This window comes from Gadus macrocephalus, chromosome 21 (genome assembly GCF_031168955.1).
Source record: "Gadus macrocephalus chromosome 21, ASM3116895v1".
Taxonomy (NCBI): domain Eukaryota; kingdom Metazoa; phylum Chordata; class Actinopteri; order Gadiformes; family Gadidae; genus Gadus; species Gadus macrocephalus.
In genome coordinates this window covers 15,669,819-15,690,101 of record NC_082402.1, presented here as the reverse complement: position 1 = coordinate 15,690,101, position 20,283 = coordinate 15,669,819, and the positions used below count along the sequence as shown (strand labels likewise).

The 20,283-nt window shown below is 45.1% G+C and overlaps 2 protein-coding genes across 15 annotated transcripts in view; one reads left to right on the top strand and one right to left on the bottom strand.

The window, feature by feature from the left end:
• otofa (otoferlin a) overlaps positions 1-5,934 on the top strand; it is an 88,416-nt gene extending 82,482 nt beyond the window's left edge. For 8 of the 13 annotated variants that reach the window (XM_060041371.1, XM_060041366.1, XM_060041368.1 and 5 more), the window contains 4 exons: positions 656-897; positions 1,329-1,507; positions 1,963-2,063; positions 4,124-5,934. In XM_060041371.1, the coding sequence (XP_059897354.1) occupies positions 656-897; positions 1,329-1,507; positions 1,963-2,063; positions 4,124-4,304 (703 nt within the window). In that variant the 3' untranslated portion in view covers positions 4,305-5,934. Of the gene's footprint in view, positions 1-655; positions 898-1,328; positions 1,508-1,962; positions 2,064-2,595; positions 2,784-4,123 lie in introns of all 13 variants that reach the window. The other 5 variants (XM_060041372.1, XM_060041365.1, XM_060041364.1 and 2 more) reach the window with 1 other exon arrangement.
• Positions 5,935-7,526: 1,592 nt separating this feature from the next.
• drc1 (dynein regulatory complex subunit 1 homolog (Chlamydomonas)) lies at positions 7,527-16,609 on the bottom strand. Of its 2 annotated transcripts, none has more exons than XM_060041450.1 (17): positions 16,327-16,609; positions 15,154-15,294; positions 14,740-14,827; positions 14,038-14,150; positions 13,537-13,720; positions 13,100-13,237; positions 12,634-12,720; positions 11,288-11,410; positions 10,275-10,414; positions 10,010-10,132; positions 9,366-9,747; positions 9,170-9,259; positions 8,917-9,003; positions 8,690-8,787; positions 8,221-8,373; positions 7,787-7,889; positions 7,527-7,630 (listed from the first exon to the last, which is right to left on the bottom strand). In XM_060041450.1, exons 2-17 carry the CDS (start codon positions 15,273-15,275, stop codon positions 7,574-7,576), a joined length of 2,088 nt encoding a protein of 695 aa, XP_059897433.1. In that variant the 5' UTR covers positions 15,276-15,294; positions 16,327-16,609; the 3' UTR covers positions 7,527-7,573. The 2 variants fall into 2 exon arrangements, with proteins under 2 accessions (XP_059897433.1, XP_059897434.1); XM_060041451.1 differs by lacking the exon at positions 16,327-16,609 and adding an exon at positions 15,651-15,750.
• Between the last annotated feature and the right edge of the window lie 3,674 nt (positions 16,610-20,283).

Genomic DNA, 20,283 nt, shown 5'->3' with positions numbered 1-20,283 from the left:
GGCATTGTCCACAGCCATGTTTTGATCAGAAAATATAACAGTAAAGGATATTATTGTTATATTGTACTTAATGTTAGCTAATAGCATGTTGTTGAGAGCACAGCTTTGCTCTTCCATCTCCTCATCCGTTAATGAGAAATATAATCCACTAGCATAGGCCTACCTCAACATTATTTATCATTTGCCTGCCAGTGCCGCTGTTTGCATTGATTAACCTCATATGGTTCAAAAGATACCTTTTGACAGAAAGGTTTCTTCTGTGCATGGAAATATATGAAAACAATGTGAGCCTGCAACAGTAAATCAGAATGAAGAAACACATTACGATCAAATCGGTGCAGGGCCATTCAAAAGCTAAACTGCTCTCTTGGCCTATCGATCTGATTTGTTGTTCGGGATTTGCATTACATGAGTCAATCCATAACAATAACCAACACATCAGATCCCTCAGACGACAAATGGCTGTCCATAAGGGACAGCCAGGAAGTCCTCATTGCACATCCTCAAAACACACATACAAGTACCTCAAGTCCAGGGAACGCCCGCAAACAACACAAGCCAGTGTCGGACGATGTCAGTGTGACTACCCGCTGGAACCCCCCTGGTGCTGAACACCCCCTCCCTGGTGTCCCCCCCCCCCCCCCCCCACCTCTAGATGGCTGAAAGGCCAGCAAGAGGACAAGCAGGACACGGATGTGCACTACCACTCGCTGACGGGCGAGGGCAACTTCAACTGGCGCTTCGTCTACCCCTTCGAGTACCTGATGGCCGAGGAGAAGATCGTCATCTCCAAGAAGGAGTCCATGTTCTCCTGGGACGAGACCGAGTACAAGATCCCGGCCCGCCTCACGCTGCAGGTCTGGGACGCCGACCACTTCTCCGCCGATGACTTCCTGGGTGAGTCTGAGATAAGATAAGGGCCTGTGCGTGTTGTGAGGGGTGAGGTTAATACGTCAGGTTGGCGATGGTTGGGTTTTGGGATAAGGTACACAGTATCTTATCCCTTAACTCATTCCCTGTATACAAAAACGATAGCTAGGACAAGATGATAAACAATTAAGTACTATATATTTTTCAGTTTTCAGTTTTCATACTTAAAGTGCATACTTCAAGACCCAGGACGTACAGCATACAATAAGTGTGTACATTAAGTGCAAGGATGTACAACATACAACAAGTGTGTAGGAGGGGTGGGAGGGGGTGGCTATGCACAGTCTAGGTGAACTCTGAACAACTCTAAAATGGCCAACATATCATCCTGAATTCTTTATTTTTGCTGAACTGACCAGAAAATAAGGACTTCACCAGGGTCTGCTTGTGCGTTCCAGGTGCTATCGAGTTGGACCTGAACCGGTTCCCTCGTGGCGCTAAGACAGCCAAGCAGTGCTCCATCAACATGGTCCGCAAGGAGCTGCAGCTACCCACCATCTCCATCTTCAAGCAGAAGAGGGTGAAGGGGTGGTGGCCCTTCGTGGCCCGTGATGAGAACGATGAGATAGAGCTCACGGTTAGTTCATATTCATGTTTTAAGCTCATTATACCTTTTATTAAATTTTTACAGACATACAAATTATAAACACATGTACCTCAAGACTTTTGCTCAAGTGAAATGACCATGTGACTACAATTACAATTAGGGCATTTAGCAGACGCTTTTATCCAAAGCGACTAACATCGGTTAAAGGTTAGGCTGTGAAATTATACCTGTAAATGCTGTTAAATAACAAATAGATATGAAGAAGATTACAATATATTGGGGTCTCACATACTGTATATTATTTGGATTCATACACTGAAATGTAAACTCAAGTTTAAAAATATTCATCGATTGGGTCGAATTTGGGTTGGTGTTTAAAGCTAAATTCCAGGAACTATTTTCCTTTTCTTTTTGGTACATACGTATAACTGGTTTTCATAATAGCATTTTGAAACTGTTCCACATGTACTCCCCTCTCTTGGCAGGGTAAAGTGGAAGCAGAGCTCCACCTAATGACAGCGGAGGAGGCTGAGAAGAGCCCTGTTGGTCTGGGACGCAATGAGCCAGACCCCCTGGAGAAACCAAAGTAAGAGCCTCAGCCACCACCACCAGCCGGCAGGGAGTTTCTCCACTCCAGCATAACGCACATTTCCTTCCTCATTCAAATCTCGTTTGAACATTAAAATCCATCTATTGCTCATAAGAGCAAACTAAATAAAAAAACACGCAAGTAACGCCACAAATGTGTCTCACACCATAGTTCTGAAAGCCCTATGGTTTGAATGACAGTTTGGAGCTGAAATTGGTCAGCCCTACTCTACCGCTTATTATGATCATTAATTGACTTTTTTATGCAGCTTATTTAACAAATTCAGAGTTTATTTTCCCTTTTTGGGTCATGGGTCACAGCATGTGCACTTTCACTCCTTTATCTTCCGTACATTTCTTCACCTCCTCTCTCCCTGTGTTTCTTCTTCCCTTCTTCCTACTGTGTTATTCCCCTTCTCAAATCCTTTAAATATCACCTCAATTTCCTTAATTCCCTCCCTTACGCCTCCCCTCCCCCTCTCTCTCTCTATGGCTGTCTCTCTGTCTCCTCACCCCCTGCCCGTGTGCAGCCGCCCGGACACCAGTCTCATGTGGTTTCTGAGTCCCCTGAGGTCCATTCGTTACTTCATCTGGCACAACTACCGCTGGCTGATTCTCAAGATCCTGGGTCTGGCGCTGCTGCTGCTAATGCTGGGCGTTTTCCTCTACTCTCTCCCCGGTTACCTGGTCAAGAAGATGATCGGGGCCTAAGCCACGGGTAGCCCCAGTCTAGTGCCTCTGCCTTAAAGGTCCCATGACATGCCAACAGGTGTGAGTGTGATTAGCCGTTACAAGCCGTTCTGAAAATCTGTCTCTTATGACATCACTAGTGGACGTGTCCACCTAGATTTATGACGGATAGATGAGCAACGTTTGCTAGGGTCCCCTGGGTAGGCTGGTAGACTGATCTATCCAGCACACATCTAGGTGGACACGCCCACCTCTGATGTCATAAGAGACCGATTTTCTTGTAACGGCTTGTAACGGCTAATCACAATCACACCTGGTGGCATGTCATGGGAAATTTAAAGGGACATCCCAATTCAAAGCTATGTTAAAATCAGATTGTATCAGGGTTTCATCCGTCGTGGCCATAAGCCAAAGCAATTTGAAATACCACTTGGTAATAGTTTCGAGGGAAGATCTAGGGAAAATCTAAAGATAGAAAGAGATGATCTGACCTCCCATGTTAACATCTTGTCAGGCATGAGTAAATGATTATGTTAGCTATTTGCTAAGACTGCTGGATAAAGATTCAATTAAAAATATAATCGAAGCGGTGATTTACGGGGTCTGAGCGAAATTAAAAGTCAAGAACGAACTAATGGAAGATATATAAATATAACATATAACTGTCATATTTAAGGAAAGATGTTCAACTTATAAACCTGAACTGCAGCCTCATTCACATGGCCAAGCAGCGTCGCTGCTCGGATCCCTAATTAATTGTAGTTTGGCTTACATTCCTGAAAGCACATCTTGGATCTTGAACACATTAAGCTTCCCTTTAAACTGTTTTAATACTTCTGCCAGTCTTCCGTCTCTCAGTCTTCTCTCAAGGATGGGCTGTTCTCCTGTCTCTTTCATGTCCCTCTCCTGTCTGACCTTGTCTAAACCCAAGTGTTCCATGTCGTGTCTTTTGCTTATCCACCCACATATCATTTGCAGCCTTTTCAGAATCACATGGGATATTGTTTTGTATAAATTGGTATCTGTACTGATCCTACAAAGGCACATCGGTTCTCTTCTTCATGGTAGTGGTATTTCAATGGGTTGTATTGAATCTGAACGAGATATACACCAATGCTGAGAAGCGTCCAACCAAGCATCATATTTTTCTCTCCACTAACACTGATCACTTTATCTCTTCCACCCTCTTCCATATTTGCCCTGATATCCCTACTACTTATCCTCTACCTCCACCCTTTCCCCCCTAACCCTAAAAAACTCTCCATCGCTCCTATGCATCTTTTGAATCCAACTTGCTTCATCCTCATCCCCCATACCAACCCACCCCTCTTCCATGTCCATCCCGCTCCTCTCTCTGCCCTCTTCCAGTCGCCCAGACACCACGTTCCTGTGGTTCTTGAGCCCGCTGAAGGCCATCCGCTACCTGATCTGCAACCGCTACAAGTGGCTGATCATCAAGATGGTGCTGGCCACGCTGCTTCTCATCATGCTGGGCCTCTTCCTCTACAGCATGCCGGGGTACCTGGTAAAGAAGATGCTAGGGGCCTGAGGCGGCCCCACGGGGCCCCGTGGGAGCCTGAGGGGGTGGTGGGGGTCCGTTGAGGCGGGTTGCTTGGGGAGGGGGGGAGGGGCGGCTCTTGGCTCTGGAATGTCTTCCGCCCTCTCCATCCCTACCCAGGAAAGAGAGGAAGCGGCATGGTCTCTCCCTTCTCTATGTCTTATTTTTCGTAGAGAAGGAAGAGATACATTGAAGACCCAAAAGCAATATATTTCCTTTGTACTACTGGGATAGCCAGATATTGAGATGTATATCCACATCGCTCAGGTCACCTGGAGTGGGGGGGTGTGGGAGGGGGGGGGGGGGGGCAACAACTACTGTCGTTATCCAAAGATGACAACAATAACTAAAAAACATAGCATTATGACCAAGTAAATAATATCTGGACTCAACCTAATCAGCAAATCACCTCCAACAACATGCACCAAGGTGAAACCAAGATCTCAACCTAAACCACGCCTACCAAGCAATGTTACTTGGGAGGGACTTCTCCTTTATGTCTTTGTACAGATTTTGATGATCTTTATATTTATCAAGGGAAGAGTTAATAAATGATTGCATGGACAACCTTCCTAGTATAACATCTTGGTGTTATACTATGGTTTATTAGTGCTTAAATGTTATTGATTTAATATGATAGAGAACAAATTAGAAAATATGTCCCGTTATAAAGGGCATTGTTCCCTCTTCATTATTGCAGTCTTTGCACAATTCAGAAATAATAAGCACATAAAATTAATCAACAAAAATCTGAAATATATCTATTTTCATAACCTGATTATATCCATTTGGGCGAAGATCAAGCTTATATTAAAGTCTGAAATCAACGATGCTCTGCATATTGTGTAGGTAAATTTGCATTTCCAGCATATTTTATTGAACAAAAGTGTGTTAGGGAACAGTGAAGGAACAGTGTTAGCAAGAGTGTTAGGGAACAGTGAAGGAACAGTGAGGGAACAAGCAGCATTTTCTAACAGCCTTTGAATAGCAATGCTTATAAGCACACAATAGATAGGGATGGTGCCAGCCTACCATTTCCCACTATCAACGCATCTGAAAACATGATCACACTGCTTGTTCCAAACCCCTCATCGGGCCGCCCCGCGGGGACAAAATCTCATCTGAGAATCACTTGCAACCAGCTCAGGTCTGATTACAAAAGTACACCTTCACGGGTATTAACTGTGTTTCACCAAAAAGTAGTCTTAGACACCAGTAGCATGCCTTTGTGTTTTTGACCTTCAACTGACCAGAGGTCATGCGTCTTTTGGCATGGCTGTCTTTCTATAGTTCCACCCTAACCAAATCACTGAACCCTGCTGTCCCCCAACGAGTTTTCTTGTTATGAAAAGTTGAAGTGCACTTGAAAGGTGTGACAGGGCCTGAGCCTGAACAAGGGGTTGTTGAAGACGGCGTTCTGTACGGTCTTTAAATTGTCCTTTTGCCTGTGCTTGACCAATGTTTTCTGTGAAGTCGTCTTCTGTATTTCATCGACACTCTTGTTTGCACTTAACCTGCCTGTTTGTATGAAAATTAACTGGATTCCTAAACTTGTGTAACTGTGTGAGCAATATTTATTTGTGCTGATTTACTGATTTGAAATAAACTAAATATAATTACATCTTTTCGTAGTCTGTTAAGTGGCCGGCTTTATATATATTTACCAGATTTCAACTTGAAATGTATCTTATCTTTTCTCTCGAAATGAAAGTTTACATGTTAGATTAATTAATTATGTTTATTACACGGGTCTTTTCAACGTTCCGTTCACTTGCATGCGCACTTCACAACTTCCGTATAATTACTTGGTCAATTTTGAACTGAATTTCAATATAATTTATACTTTTTTTCAAAATCAGTTTCATTTCATACCTGCTTCGAATATTTTCTGTTGTCTGCGGTTCAGGCTAGAGCGTGTGACGCCACACTAGCTAGCTTGGGCTAGAGCGGATCATGTGATTTCCACCAAACGTGGCTGTCTATCACAAAGCTAACCATTGTGGACGTCAAGCTTAAATGATTATTTCTTGTTACACTGTCGCTAAAATTATTAATCAATTGGAAATATTATTGTCATATATATGGGGGTTTGTATAGAGGCTGGGTGCCTTCAACATGTCCGGGTGTACTCCCGGTAGAAGCTACATGCTAAAAACAATCCTTAAAAAATCTTTTCCATGTCATCTACACAAACGATAGGCCATATGAAAGCTGAGACTCAAAGAAGTACGAACGAGTATGCCAACCGAAATTGCAAAGTATTAGAAGGTGATATGCAAATCGCAAAGGCCGCGAATATTAAAATAATAATATTAGCAATAAAGAGCTGCTTTCACCAGAGCTCATGGCTTTCTGGTACTTGAACTGTCGCAAAAGAACTTAATAACATGCAAATTAACTAATTTGGCCCCAGACGGTCTTTCCCCTTTGCGGCGAGATGGAGTCCGGATAGGGGTAGAAACAGTGCCTGACCCGGCTCGACCACGGCTCATGGCCGTGTGTTCGACCTCAACCCTCCCGGGGTCTCCGGCGCTCCTCATTGGAGTCCATCTTGTTGGAGTCCCTCTTGCAGGAGTCCCGCTTGGTGGAGTGAGTCCCTCTTGGTGGAGTCCCTCCAGTTGGAGTCCCTCTTGGTGGAGTCCCTCTTGCAGGAGTCCCTCTTGTTGGTGTCCCTCCTGTTGGAGTCCCCCCTGTTGGAGTCCCCCCTGTTGGTGTCCCTCCTGTTGGTGTCCCTTCGGTTGGAGTCCCTCTTGTTGGAGATTTCCTCACCCGTCTCCTTCCCATTCTTCGCTCGCTCCACTTTGCTCACTGGTCAAAACAATGCTATGCTCGATCTCTAATAACCAGGTAATGCTTACCGCTCGACTCTTTGATCAGCACTGAGCAGGGGACTGAGAGGTGACTTATATAGAGCGGGCCTCGGGATATCATAGAGGAGCGCCGGGTACCGCTGGCCCCAAACGACACCTGATGTTGTGATGTATCACATTAGTTAAAGGGTGTGAAAAAAAAAAAGGGTTAAAGGTACCACCTTTGCTAAAACATTTTTCAACCACACTTTGCACTACAGCACTAACCGCATTTTCTTCAGAAAATGCATTTTCTAGTTCTATAATGATATACATTTTTTTTAAGATGGATAACCTGCATTAATTATGTTCCAGTTATCTACACTCCCACCCATTACTCTAGAAAGAAGGGTGCTCAGAGTAGTTGTTTTTTTTAGATGCTTTATTATAACATATAACATATTTTGCCGTTCACTTAGGGGCCATCTTCATCAGCCGGTCAGGTGGGATCACCAGCTCTGTGTTCACCTGTCAGGGAACACTCTTTTAGAATGGGTTCTTTCTTAGGGAGACACAGGATCACTTCAAAAACATTTTAATCTTGAGAGGGAGGCTTTACTAATTATCTTTTGCAGTAACAGTTGATAACATAACAGGGCTGGAGGTGACGTTAGAAGGAGGTACCTTAGCATTGAGGGACTGATGCAGCAGCATGCGCAGCTCTGAGTTCTGCCGCTTGAGGTCCTGAGTGTCCCTGAAGAGCTGGGACCTCTCCGTCAGCACAGCGCTGGGTGGACAACAAGGGCCCTCAGCTCTGTCAATGGACTGCATTTATACAACCAGTGGTAGCTCAAAGCGCTTAACAATATTGCCTAACATTCACCGACATTCACCACACAATCACACACCGACTGTGGAGTCAACCACACAGGGAGACAGCCAGCTCGTCGGGAGCAGTTTGGGTAAAGTGTCGGGCTCAGGGACACCTCGACACCTCGAGATCGAAATAGCAACCTTCTGTTTGCCAGTGGAGCCGCTCTGCCTCCTCCTGAGCCAGCTGGGCCTCTGCGGGGAGACTTTATTCTATCGGTTTTTGGTAGAGCGGTTTTGTTACTCACTGGTACTTCTCCAGGGCGCTATCCAAGGCGGTCCAGATCTTGAGTTTGGACTCAGGCAGCACGTTGGCCAGGCTCTCCCAGAAGGCGGCCTGGTCGGGGCCCTCGGGAGCCCCTGTGAGGGTGGAGCTGTGATGCTGGGGGGCCGACCGTTCTCTGATGAGGACATGATACAGGGAGGAGGAGTCAATGGAGCCACTGCACAATGTGGTAAAGACGGAAAATATCTATAGATAGATAGATAGATATAAAGTATGTTATTTTAAAAACTGCAGTCCTGTGCCGTTATCATTAGGCTAAAGAGAGAAGGAATGTAATAATTAGTTCATTAAATATAATGTGAAATCATTCACATTATATTTGTCCTTTTAATTATATGGATGAAATATGATCTATGATAACGTAGTTGCCATTGCACATGGCTTCCTTGTCATGGCTGGTGTTTCTATCTTCTGGGGGGATTTGGTCAGACCTGGGCCGTCTGTACTGGGCAGTGAAGGCCTTCAGGGCAGCCAGGACCTCATCGGGGTGGAGGAGGTCAAAGGTCGAGCTGGTTCTGAATCCCTCTGCCTGGATGCAGGGAAAAAAGGGAGAGTTACCACGGTTACCATCACCAGACTTTCCCCATCTCCGCTGTTCATCCTCCTTTGACTGCAACAGTGGAGGACATATAACGGTTTGATGTCATTCTCTGCTTACATCAGCCTGCTGAGTCGGTCGTTGTTGGTAGTTTGAGAAGAATTCAGCCAGCCGGTACACGTCGTCTTTGCTCTCAACTCCCAGGGACTAGGAGACGAAGACAACACCAGAGCACACGCGGACTCTATTCAGCAATCCCATTTTCCCTTCATTAAAGAAATCGATCTAAACGCAGTTCAGGCATTCAGCTTCTCCAGTCTAATGCTCTGCTAAACATCCTCTGTTCAAAACAAACCAAAATAGTTCAACTCACAGAGAAAATGGAGTCCAGTTTGATGAGAGACTGGTGGTCTTTGTCCAGGGAAGACATTAGTGTGAGGAGTTTGCTTTCGATCAAAAAGCCCTGGGATGGAAAACGAGGGAGGGGCATCAAGGTTACCATGACTACCTAACGTGCTAAATGAGCTATGCCTAAATGCATAAATATCAACCATAAGTCCAGCGCTCACCGCCTCGTCACACAGCAGCTGCAGCAGTTTCTTCACGGTGTCAGGGGACACCTTACCCCTGCCTCCCTCCCCCGCCGCGCCCCCTGCGCTGTCCCCGGTGGCGGACGACGCCCCGTCACTACAGGCCTCGCCGTACGCCCCCGCGCTCCGAACGCCCGCGGCCCTCGACGAGGGTCCGACCGCCGAGTCGGCCGTTGCCGGGCCCCGGGGGGGAGAAGGGGACAGCTCGGGGGGCACGGTGGGGCGCTCCCAGACCAAGCCCAGCTGCTGCTCATGGAGGAGGCGATCGATGTCCAGCACCCTCTCCGCCAGCTCCCTCACCTCTTCCTCCTTCATCTTCCACACCTCTGCAAACCTCTCGCTGTCCACGGCCTCAAAGTGCCTGCAGCCCGGGGACAGAGAGGAAGAGGAAGGGGGCGAGGGAGGAAGGACAATTATGGGAGAAAAGAGAGAGAGGCATCCGTTATTGAACTATTATTGCGTTTTTAATGTTTTTTTTTGCATCAGCAATGATGCGTCACAGCATATGTCATTTCACCAAAATAGCAACAGCACGAGCTGATGCAATCAACTCAAATAACATTGTATGCATGTGTATATGAGCATAGCCACAGCTGGGTATCCCTCTATGAGCCCCTACGCACTTGATCTTCTTCTGCATGAGGGTGTATTGCTGCACGGTGCGCGTGTAGTCGTCACACTGGCCGTGGCCCACCTTGGCAGCCTGCACACGATTGGCCTTCAGGCTGTTCAGGACATCCTGCAGTCTGCAACACAACGAGGGCCCGAGACGGCCCCGGGGTCAGAACAACAACGCATAACAGATCATCAGTACATTCATTCAACTCTCGCTATGATTTCAAATGCATGTTTTGAACCTCGTCCTCTCAGTGTCTCTGTGTGTATGACCTATTGATCTTGCGCTTCAGCTTGGACTGGATGATCATGCTGTCCTTCTCCCTGTGCATGAGCACGTGGATGTTGAACTCCTGTTTCTCCTGGTTGAGCTGGGCGGTGGCCTTCTGCTGCTGTTTCCAGAGCTGCGTGGTCTGCGCACAAACAGGGTGGGATCGTTCTACAATTACAATTAGGGCATTTAGCAGACGCTTTTATCCAAAGTGACTTACATCGGTTAACACACACATTTCCATCAAACTAGCAACCTTTCGAACTAGCAACCTTTCGGTTACAAGACAACTGCACTACCTCCTGAGCTAAGCCGACCCATTCTAAAAACACTGTGTCCTCATTGCCGCATGTGAATGATCCTTCCTTTTATAAGTTTCCATAATATCTATGAGTCTATCAATGTTTGTGTGTGTGTGTGCGTCTGTGTGTGTGTGTGTGTGTGTGTGTTTGTGTGTGTGCATGCATGCATTTATGTAAGGGTGTGTGTGCATGTGACTGTATTTTTATGTGTTTGTTTTGTGTGTGTGGAGGCTTGTGTGCTGTGTAGGATGAACCTCAGCTCCCCCAAAGGGCAGAGGAAGGGAGGGGGGGAAGTGTTGGGAGTGTGGAAACTGGTGGCACACTGAGCACAGTAATGGGCCTCTGGATGAATGGAGCTTTGTGAAGGACTCCCGGAAGATAATAGGAGCTAAGATGGCTAGCCACAGCTAACCTCTGTTCTCTGGCTTGACAGCAGACCGACACAAGTCTCCTCTCTTTTGTTTCTCACTCCCCAAGCTGTATCCAAGGAGCAATACCCTCAACAGGAGATACCCCGGTCTGGGAAGAACTTGAACCCTGAATGGGCTTGATCCACAGCAGTTGCCTTGACATTCTTCTGACTATTCGGTCTGGGGTGCCACTGTGTGTGTGTGTATATATTAATATATATATATATATATATACATGTATTTGTGTGTATAAATATGTGTGTGTGTGTGCGTGTGTGTGTGTGTGCGTGTGTCTTTGCGTACCTGAACATCAGTCTCCAGCTTTTCCCTGATCACGTTGTAGTCATCTATTTCGGCCAGCCTCAGCTGCTCCAGCATGGCCTCATACTCCTCCACCTTCCTCCTCCTCTCCATCATGTTCTCCAACTGAACGGCCAGAGGAGCGTCTACGTTAGGGTTCACTGACACCCACTGGCGAGTGGCATTGCACACACACACACACGATGGGTGGAGGTCGTGGAGGCAGTTCATTTTAGGTGTGTTTGTATGTGTGTGTGTGTGTGTGCACAATACAGAAATCCATCTAAACCAACAAACAACTTTGACCTCCAAAATGATAATGCTTTTACACGCAAATACTCTCTTTGTGTGTGTTGCGTGTGTCGTGTAGGAGGTGATCAGACGTCTTGCATCAGTCTATTAAAGGTCCCATGGCATGAAAATTTCACTTAATGAAGTTTTCTAACATTAATATGAGTTCCCCTAGCCTGCCCAGTAGCTAGAAATGGCGTAAGGTGTAAAACGAGCACTAGGTATCCTGCTCTTCCTTTTGAAAAGCAAAGCTCAGACTCGCCAATTTTGAATTTTCCCAGGATGTCTTCATACTTGGGCTGGGTAAAATTATCGATTCATCAATGCACTGCAATTTATTTGTTCTAGATTCAATTTAGATTCAGAACTTTTTTGAAATCGATTATTTCCATAAAAAAAAAAAAAGAAGAAAAAAAAAAGAAGCAAACTCAGTCATTGTAATCTAGAAGCGAGTATGCCTAGATGTACATGCCCTTTTACATTTCACCATGTTATGATTATTACTTTTATGCTGCAAGTTTAGCTCAGGAACAATACTATACCATGGTGTATTCCCGTTTTGCTAGTTAAAGCACAATGAAATGGTTAATTCATTCTGAAATGGTTCATTCTAAATAATATTTAGGATTTTTTGTCAACTGCACGTATTATTGAATCGATATTGAAGCAAATCGAATCAATATCGAATTGAATGAAGACCTAAAGAATCTAATTGAATTAAATTGTGAGGTACCTGGCAATACCCAGCCCTTCATACAGGGAAATGTTACCTCCCCGTTCTCTGCTTTGCCCACCCAGAGAATTTGGCCCTTATTCTGCACCAAGGCTGAATTTCTTGAACGACTTTCAGTGCTGTATTAAGGGCCCACTAACAGCTATATAAAAGCATTCATAAAGTAGCATGCCGAGAGAGAGAGAGAGAGAGCGAGAGAGAGAGAGAGAGAGAGAGAGAGAGAGAGAGAGAGAGAGAGAGAGAGAGAGAGAGAGCGAGAGAGAGAGAGAGAGAGAGAGACTTGTAGGAAGTAAAGGGGAACACCCCTACACCCCTACTGCTGTACCTCTGTGGTGGACCTTTGCTTCACGTGTTGCTCCCACTCTTGTCTGTTACCCGTCAGCAGGACCTTGCGTTCCTCCTCGTAGGCTTTCTGCACACAACAGGACCAAGCAAAGGTCAAATGTTTCGTGTGTGAGACGTGAAGATCACAAGTTTTGAGGTCAAGAGTTAGTGTGGTTAAAAACATGTTTATCCGCTGATCCACAGAAAAGTTGCTTGAATGTTTGAAGTATTGATGTTTCATGTGATGTTCAAGGTTTTGAAGGGTCACTTAAAGTTAAGTTTTTCATTTATCCATGTTTTTTTTGCACTCTGTGTCTGTAACAAAGTGGGAGAGCGGTAAAGAATAGAGGGGTCTTCAGGGGGGATGAACGGGGAGCGACTCTGAGTCTCTAATGTCCTGGGGGAGGATTGTCCAGAGCCTGGGTACCGCCCTGGATACGTGGACACATATGAGGTGGGTTCCTCACCTCGATGTGGTCCAGCTCCTCCCTGTTTGTCCTGGTCAGGGTCTTCACCTGCTCCTCCATCCTCTCTATCATCAGGTCCACCTCCTCCGCCTGCCGCTTCAGCTCCTTGACGTAGCGCTCATCCCGCGCCTTCAGCTCCTGTTTCACAGCGCACACACGATGACACACACACACGCACGCACGCACGCACGCACGCACGCACGCACGCACGCACGCACGCACGCACGCACACACACACACACACACACACACACACACACACACACACACACACACACACACAGTTTATGACTTATTCTGCTGCTCTATGGATCAATTTAATGATTGGTGTGTGTGTGTGTGGATGCCTGTGTTTTTGTGTCTGTTTGTCTATGTGTGTGTGTGTGTGTGTGTCTGAGGGCAAGACCATGCGTGTGTGTGTGTGCTACCGTTGTTACCTGTTGCAGGTCGTTGATAAGTTTGCTCTTGTCCTCCAGCACCTGAGCACACAGCTGTAGTTGTCTGCCCAAAGCCTGGTGTAGTTCCTGGGGGATGACCTTGGCCTTGGCCTGGCTCCACCCCCTGGTGATCTCCTCAAACTTCTCCATGCTGGACCTGGCCTCGCTCTCTAGCTTCTCCACTCTGGCCCACATGGGTAGATAAGGTTCATGAGGAAATACAACACTCCTTTTTTTTTAAGTGGTGTAATAGCTTTATTGATCTTAGGAAAAAAAACACAACTATCAAGAAAGCTTTTTCATTAAAAACAAGGGCATTTTACCCATTGTTTCTGCTTTTAGTGGCAGAAATTATGATTATTACATGCAAATTGAGCACTGGTCTGATGTAGTTTATAACAAGTCAAGCTACAAACTCTAACGGTGAATTGAGAGGATGTCAGTGTAGATCTTATAATAAATAAATCAATGAATGAATATGAGGAAAGTAGCGTGCATTACTGGAGTCTGCGGCCTTCCCTCAGCTCAGTCCTTCTCTGGGACTCTTTAGCATCGGCTGCCACCTGGATGTTGGTGATTAACTGCGTCCCTTCGCTCAACAGGTTGACCAGCATCTGAGAAGACGTGGAAAATATGATGACTTATGAGTTATTTAAAGGGCGACCCCATCAGACCCATCAAAGACCTACTAAAATCTGCATTGCCCATGTTGCCTTAACCTCTCTAACTTGTATCTCTCTTTCACTCGCATCGCTCTCTCTCTCTTATTCTCTTTCTATTCTCCCACCCTCTCCCCCTGCTTGTCTCAGTCTATCATTTCACTTCATTTCATCCAAGGAACAGAAAAAGTGTGGAGGGGTTCATGTTGTTCGGTGCTATGGGGAAGGCCAAAGCCTGGGTAGACTATCAATTCGCTGCTGCACTATCAATTCGCTGCTGCTGCAACAAACAAATTTCTCCTACGGGGGATTAATAAAGTTATATCGTATCGTATCGTATCGTAATTTGCAAAACTATGAATAATCTCAAAATGCATCTCAGGTTCCTACTCATAGGAACACCTGGTTTCCAGTGAAGATTTTACATAAATGTATACACATTCCTCTCACACAGGTATACATTATAAGGAAATGTCTCTTATGTTTTTTTTATTTGTAGTCTTTCAATTTAAAATGAGCATACAATAAGCAATTTCCAACCAACCCTTTCACTTTGCTCCGCTCGCTGCTCGCTTGGCCGCCCCGCCTCCTTGATCACCATGTCCTCGTTGGAGTCCTCTCCCCTCTGCCCCCTGGGAGACGGGTGGCATCAAGTCATCAACCTTCTAGAGCAGAGAGCCTACTCCGTTATCACACGGCTTGTTGAATACTCGATTCTGATTGGTCAATGGATTGGAGGCTTTTACGGTCTGATATTTATAACAGACTGCTGCTATGGACGCAGTTCCAATCGTATTTAACCTACAGCTTCTTTTAGCGGAACAAAAAAAAATATATATATTTTTTTTGGTTGGTATATTTAGTTTAGCGATTTAACGACCGTCTTGCTGCAATATTACTTTATCCCTAATACGCCATGTAAATGTTTAATTCAAACAAAGCAAAGGAGAATCACTACCTCTCCTTGGCCGTGCTGCGGGCGGCTCCGCGGAGGCGATGAGCGTCAGTTCTCTCCTGGTGCATTTCTGCCTCCGACGAAGACACCACAACCTCCACTGGTTTCTTCACATCTCCACTCATCTAGAAGATATCTTGCATGCTGTTGATTAATGATTGAATGATTGAACGTTAGTAACGATGACAAGACGGGATATCAATATTTCTGCCTACGGTATTGTGTTTGGTTGACATTGCTATGGATACGGGTCCTGACCTATAGGTCGTTTAAAGGGCCAGTGAACAAGAAAACCACTTTTTGTCTAGTTTTAAACGTGATAATTTGTCTTATATGATGGTCAACAGAGTTATCGATGCCATTCGATCAGTTCTTGTAATAACTGGGGTACTCCAGAAAATGAATCTGGCCAATATAAAATGTTGAATTAAAGATTAAACTCCATAAAGTATAATCCCTTTCCATATTGCAACAAGCGTTTAATTTCTTAACCCATGTACATTTATGAGAAGTTTTTCCGGGGGTCAAATAACATTAAGTTAACATGGGGTTCCCACAGCAGTGGATTGGACAGCTCCCTCAAAGTCTGGAGAACAACCCATTTCTGACGTGCATACACAAGCTCGCTTATCTGCTGTGCACACGAGGAGACATTTCCTCAAGTGCCCTGAAGGCATTGGATCTAATGGGCATTTAAAAAAATCATAATCCATAACAGCTGCAGTTGATGTTCAATGGCGAGACCACTCCAGGCTTATACCAGGTATGTCTAAAAATCTATTGATTCTATTAAGACAGGTCATTCATGAAAGGATGTTGATGCCTGATGAAGATCACTATAGCGATCGAAACGTTGCCTGATAATAAATCCACTTCTGGAGCATTAAAACAGTGTGCAGACCCTCCTTTCTCTTATTTAAGACAGGTATCATAAAGTCTTATATTATATTAAAATAAAAAATATATATAAAAAATATACAATGAATATTGATCAAACTTCTCTCAGTTGTTAAAGCTTATTTTTCTTCCTGCACCTGTCGTAGCATATATATATATATATATATATATATATATATATATATATATATATATATATATATATTTATATATATATATATATATATATATATATATATATATATATATATATTATTTTATTTCTTTAATCATTCTTACCTGTGGCTTTTGGATTATGTAATACACGAGGGTACTCAGCGACTAATAATATATAATTCAGTAAAGAATGCAGCAAAGGTTGGTTGTTTTTGTTATTGTTTAGGTTTTGCGGTCACTTGAACATGGATTGACAGAAGTGAGACCAAAAAGGAATAATACATTCTACTCTAATGTCTGATTCTCATTAATGCTCCACAGTGCGCACATTATAATAGCATTAACCCCTTTTCTTTTAATCTCAAAATACATTTAGACATTTATTATTGACCTTTGGTGTGTTCGAGGGGAAACTGAAAGAGCTTGTGTGGGTGGGAAGTTTTTTCTGTGTTGATGAAGCATGTTGAACACCATTCAGAGGGAGGGCGTAGTGGCTGTATCTCCCCGTGGCGCTGCTCCCAGGGACGCTGCTGGCTGCTTTTGATAAGAGAGGGAGGTGTGGGGATCCTGACACGTGCCTTATCTCCTGGGCCTTTAATGTCTTCTGTGCACGGTTCCTAATGCTGCAGTATTCATTTAGGAGACTGTTAATTCTTTCTCATTTGTCTGTTGTCTCTGCTTACATTAGTAAAAAGCTGCCGTTAAGATCTCAAAGTGCTGTAAATCAAATAGAATAAGTACACAGATAGCATGTTAAAATTAAAACCCACCAGAACTAACTAGCAGTGTTATTTACTAAATTGTCTATCTAATTTATAATTTGATGTATCACACATTTATGTAAAGCTATTAATCTATTGTGGTATATCTCTCTCTTGGAATTGCGCCGATATTTCAACAACAACGATCAAACACTTTACACTCTACATATTCCCATACATAATTTCATTGTCATTCCTCAAGTAAATTCCACAGCAACGTACACAATGGAGCATTGGAGCTGTTCCCTGACAAATAGAGGCCGTTATTTCGCTGATTATTTAAACCTAAAAAGTATAAGAGACAAGGCCTATCGTGTGTCATTCCCACAATAGCAGCAAACATGTGTTTTTAAAAAAGATGATAAGAAACAGACAAAGGGATTATTCAATCAAACAGATCAGTTGTTTTGATAGGGAGAATTATAGGGCATTGATAGACATTCATACGTAAACATTCGGTTTTTCGTACCAAATACAATTAGGCATTCAACGAAATTGATTCAATGGGTAAGACGCAAACACTGCTGGACTTTTAGATTCTGGATTTTGATTGGATTTTGATTGAAACATGGTGATACTGTCAAGCCCTAACACAGATCAAAGTCCCAACACATAACTTGACACAAACAATTCCAAAAAAGACAAAGATAGTGGGGAGAGGAAGAAACATGATTTGTGTGTAAATGTGTGGTTGTTTTTGTTTGTATGTGTGCGTGAGTGCGTGTGTGTGCGTGTGTGTGTGTGTGTGTGTGCATGCATATGTGAGTGTATTTGTGCCTTTGTGCATTTGATGTGTGTGTGCATATGTGAGTGTGTTTGTGCATTTGTATGTGTGTGCGCTTGGGCATATACAAAGGCCAACGTACACAAGCTCTGATATCGGAAAGGAATTCATTGCGAACCACTTGATCACTCCCTTGTGGCACTTCTGTTCCACCCGGTGGACGAGCACTGATTGATGTGGGCACGAGTGTTTGTGTGTGTGTGTGTGTGTGTGTGTGCGTGCATGTGAGGGTTCAGAGTTAACGAAGACGTTAATCTGAGTCTCAGACAGCCGTGAATAGGTGAGGAGGGGGAGGAGAAGGAGGGGCAGGGGGAGGAGGATCTAGGCAGTACATCTCATGTCGTGTCTGCCGCCCGCCCTTCACCCCCCCAGGTGTAGAGCCCACTGTGGGGGGGGCGTCGGTGCATGAGATTGCAACCGCAAAATGGATGACGGGATCAAACCTTTTGTAGCCCGCATGGGCGACCCATGCACAAGTGCATAAATGCACACATCTTTCATCCCGATTCAGTATATTCTATGCTGCTATTTTTGTTTATTTCACAGTTTCACTTTTTGTCATTAAGAAGGTGGCACTTTTACTCTCCCTCTCTTTTTCCCTGGCTCTTCTGATACTCTGCTCACAATGAGTCACTAACAGCTTAACTGCCCTGGACCAATGCGGACACAGAGACAGTCCCACGTTTAAAAGCAGACCAGATTAGTCCGAAGCAAACCTATTCCAACCCCCGTCCAGAGCATTACTCCTTGCAGGTCGACGGCCCAGGAGTGTCGCTCGTGTATCTCACACCATTATCCCTTCATCCCTCTTGAGTCTTGTTGTTACTGTTGAACTTCCTTGTCCAGACTTTCCATTGGCTCCTACACCTGCTACAGCTCAACTGCTTTCCTCCCCAGATCTCTGTGTGATTAGTGAAGGAGGCCACAGGCCGTAGGATCACCATGGACTCCGACCAAAAGGACAACTCGGCTCCCGGGGCCGGGAAGGAGGAAGGAGCTGCGGCGGAGGGGACCTCGGGGGGGTTCGAGGTGACGGAGGGCCGCCTGGAGCAGCTGATGAAGAGCATGGAGGTCCTGCTGTCGGAGGTGGAGCAGCTGCGCGCCGGCTGCAGCCACCAGGCGGCGGAGCTGGTCACCACGACCACGGAGCTCCTACGGCAGCAGGAGGACATAAAGGAGAGCTATGCCGGGCTGGGCCGCGACATGCAGGAGGTGGTGGACACCATGGATGAGCTGCTGAGCACCAAGAGCGCCATCGACGACAGGGAGAGGCAGGTCAAGAAGCTGAACCGGCAGCTCTGAGGGTGGGGTTAGGTGTTGAGGCTTGAAGAACAGAGGTGGTGATCTCTCTCTCTCTCTCTCTCTCTCTCTCTCTCTCTCTCTCTCTCTCTCTCTCTCTCTCTCTCTCTGTCTCTCTCTCTCTCTCTGTCTCTCTCGCTCTCTTTCTCTCTCTCTCTCTCTCTCTCTCTCTCTCTCTCTCTCTCTCTCTCTCTCTCACTCTCTCTCTCTCTCTCTCTCTCTCTCTCTCTCTCTCTCTCTCTCTCTCTCTCTCTCTCTCTCTGCCCTCTCTATACAACAGTCGGTGGGAGGGTTTGTGGACTATGGAGAACTTTGAAGAGAAGTGGAGAACATTATAGGCTTGGCTGATCCTAAATAAGAGTCGTATATTGCATGATATATGACATATTTTTAACTGATTATCATACCAACGGTATGTGTGTGCATGTGTGTGTGAGTGTGTGTGTGTGTGTGTGTGTGTGTGTGTGTGTGTGTGTGTGTGTGTGTGTGTGTGTGTGTGTGTGTGTGTGTGTGTGTGTGTGTGTGTGTGTGTGTGTGTGTGTGTGTGTGTGTGTGTGTGTGTGGGCACGCATGTATGTCAATGTGCTAATGTGTGTGTGCACTCACGTATTTGTGTGTGTGCATCTGTGATTCTCGTGTCATCCTCCCAATATGTCCTCTACTGGGTGAACAGTAGAAGCACTATTTCAACAGGACATCCATGAGCCTACCCTACCAGTGGGGAGGACGTGGGCGACTTTGTGCCCCACATCAACAGATCGCTTCTCCTTTCTTCCCTGATGTTAGGCCTTGCTTTCATCCGTGCATCATATGGCATAGAGTCAAAAATGTCCGCCACAGACCCCTCCGGAGACACAGCTCCACACAGCGCCAGTGCTATGATAGGCCAGTGTGTGTTTCGTGGTTTCGGCTGCAAAACGAGGACATTCTATGGTTCAGCAGCCCAAGCCACCGTCACGGCCGCCTGGGATCCTATATGTTTTTATGTGTGTCGCCGCTTCGTAGTTTCTGCTTTTATTGCTGCTTCAGAATGAGTGGTAGCAACTACTGAAATCAACTATTAAATATCTGATTCAAACCCAAGATTTGCATTTGCATTTATCTTAAAACGGGAAAAAAATATGGGAAAAGATATATAGCATACACCATTTGTTTTGTACATTATAATAGCTTTTTTTTGCTTTTATAAAATAATCTAAAAAGAAGTGTGAGCTCATTAAAAAGACTTGGAAAAAA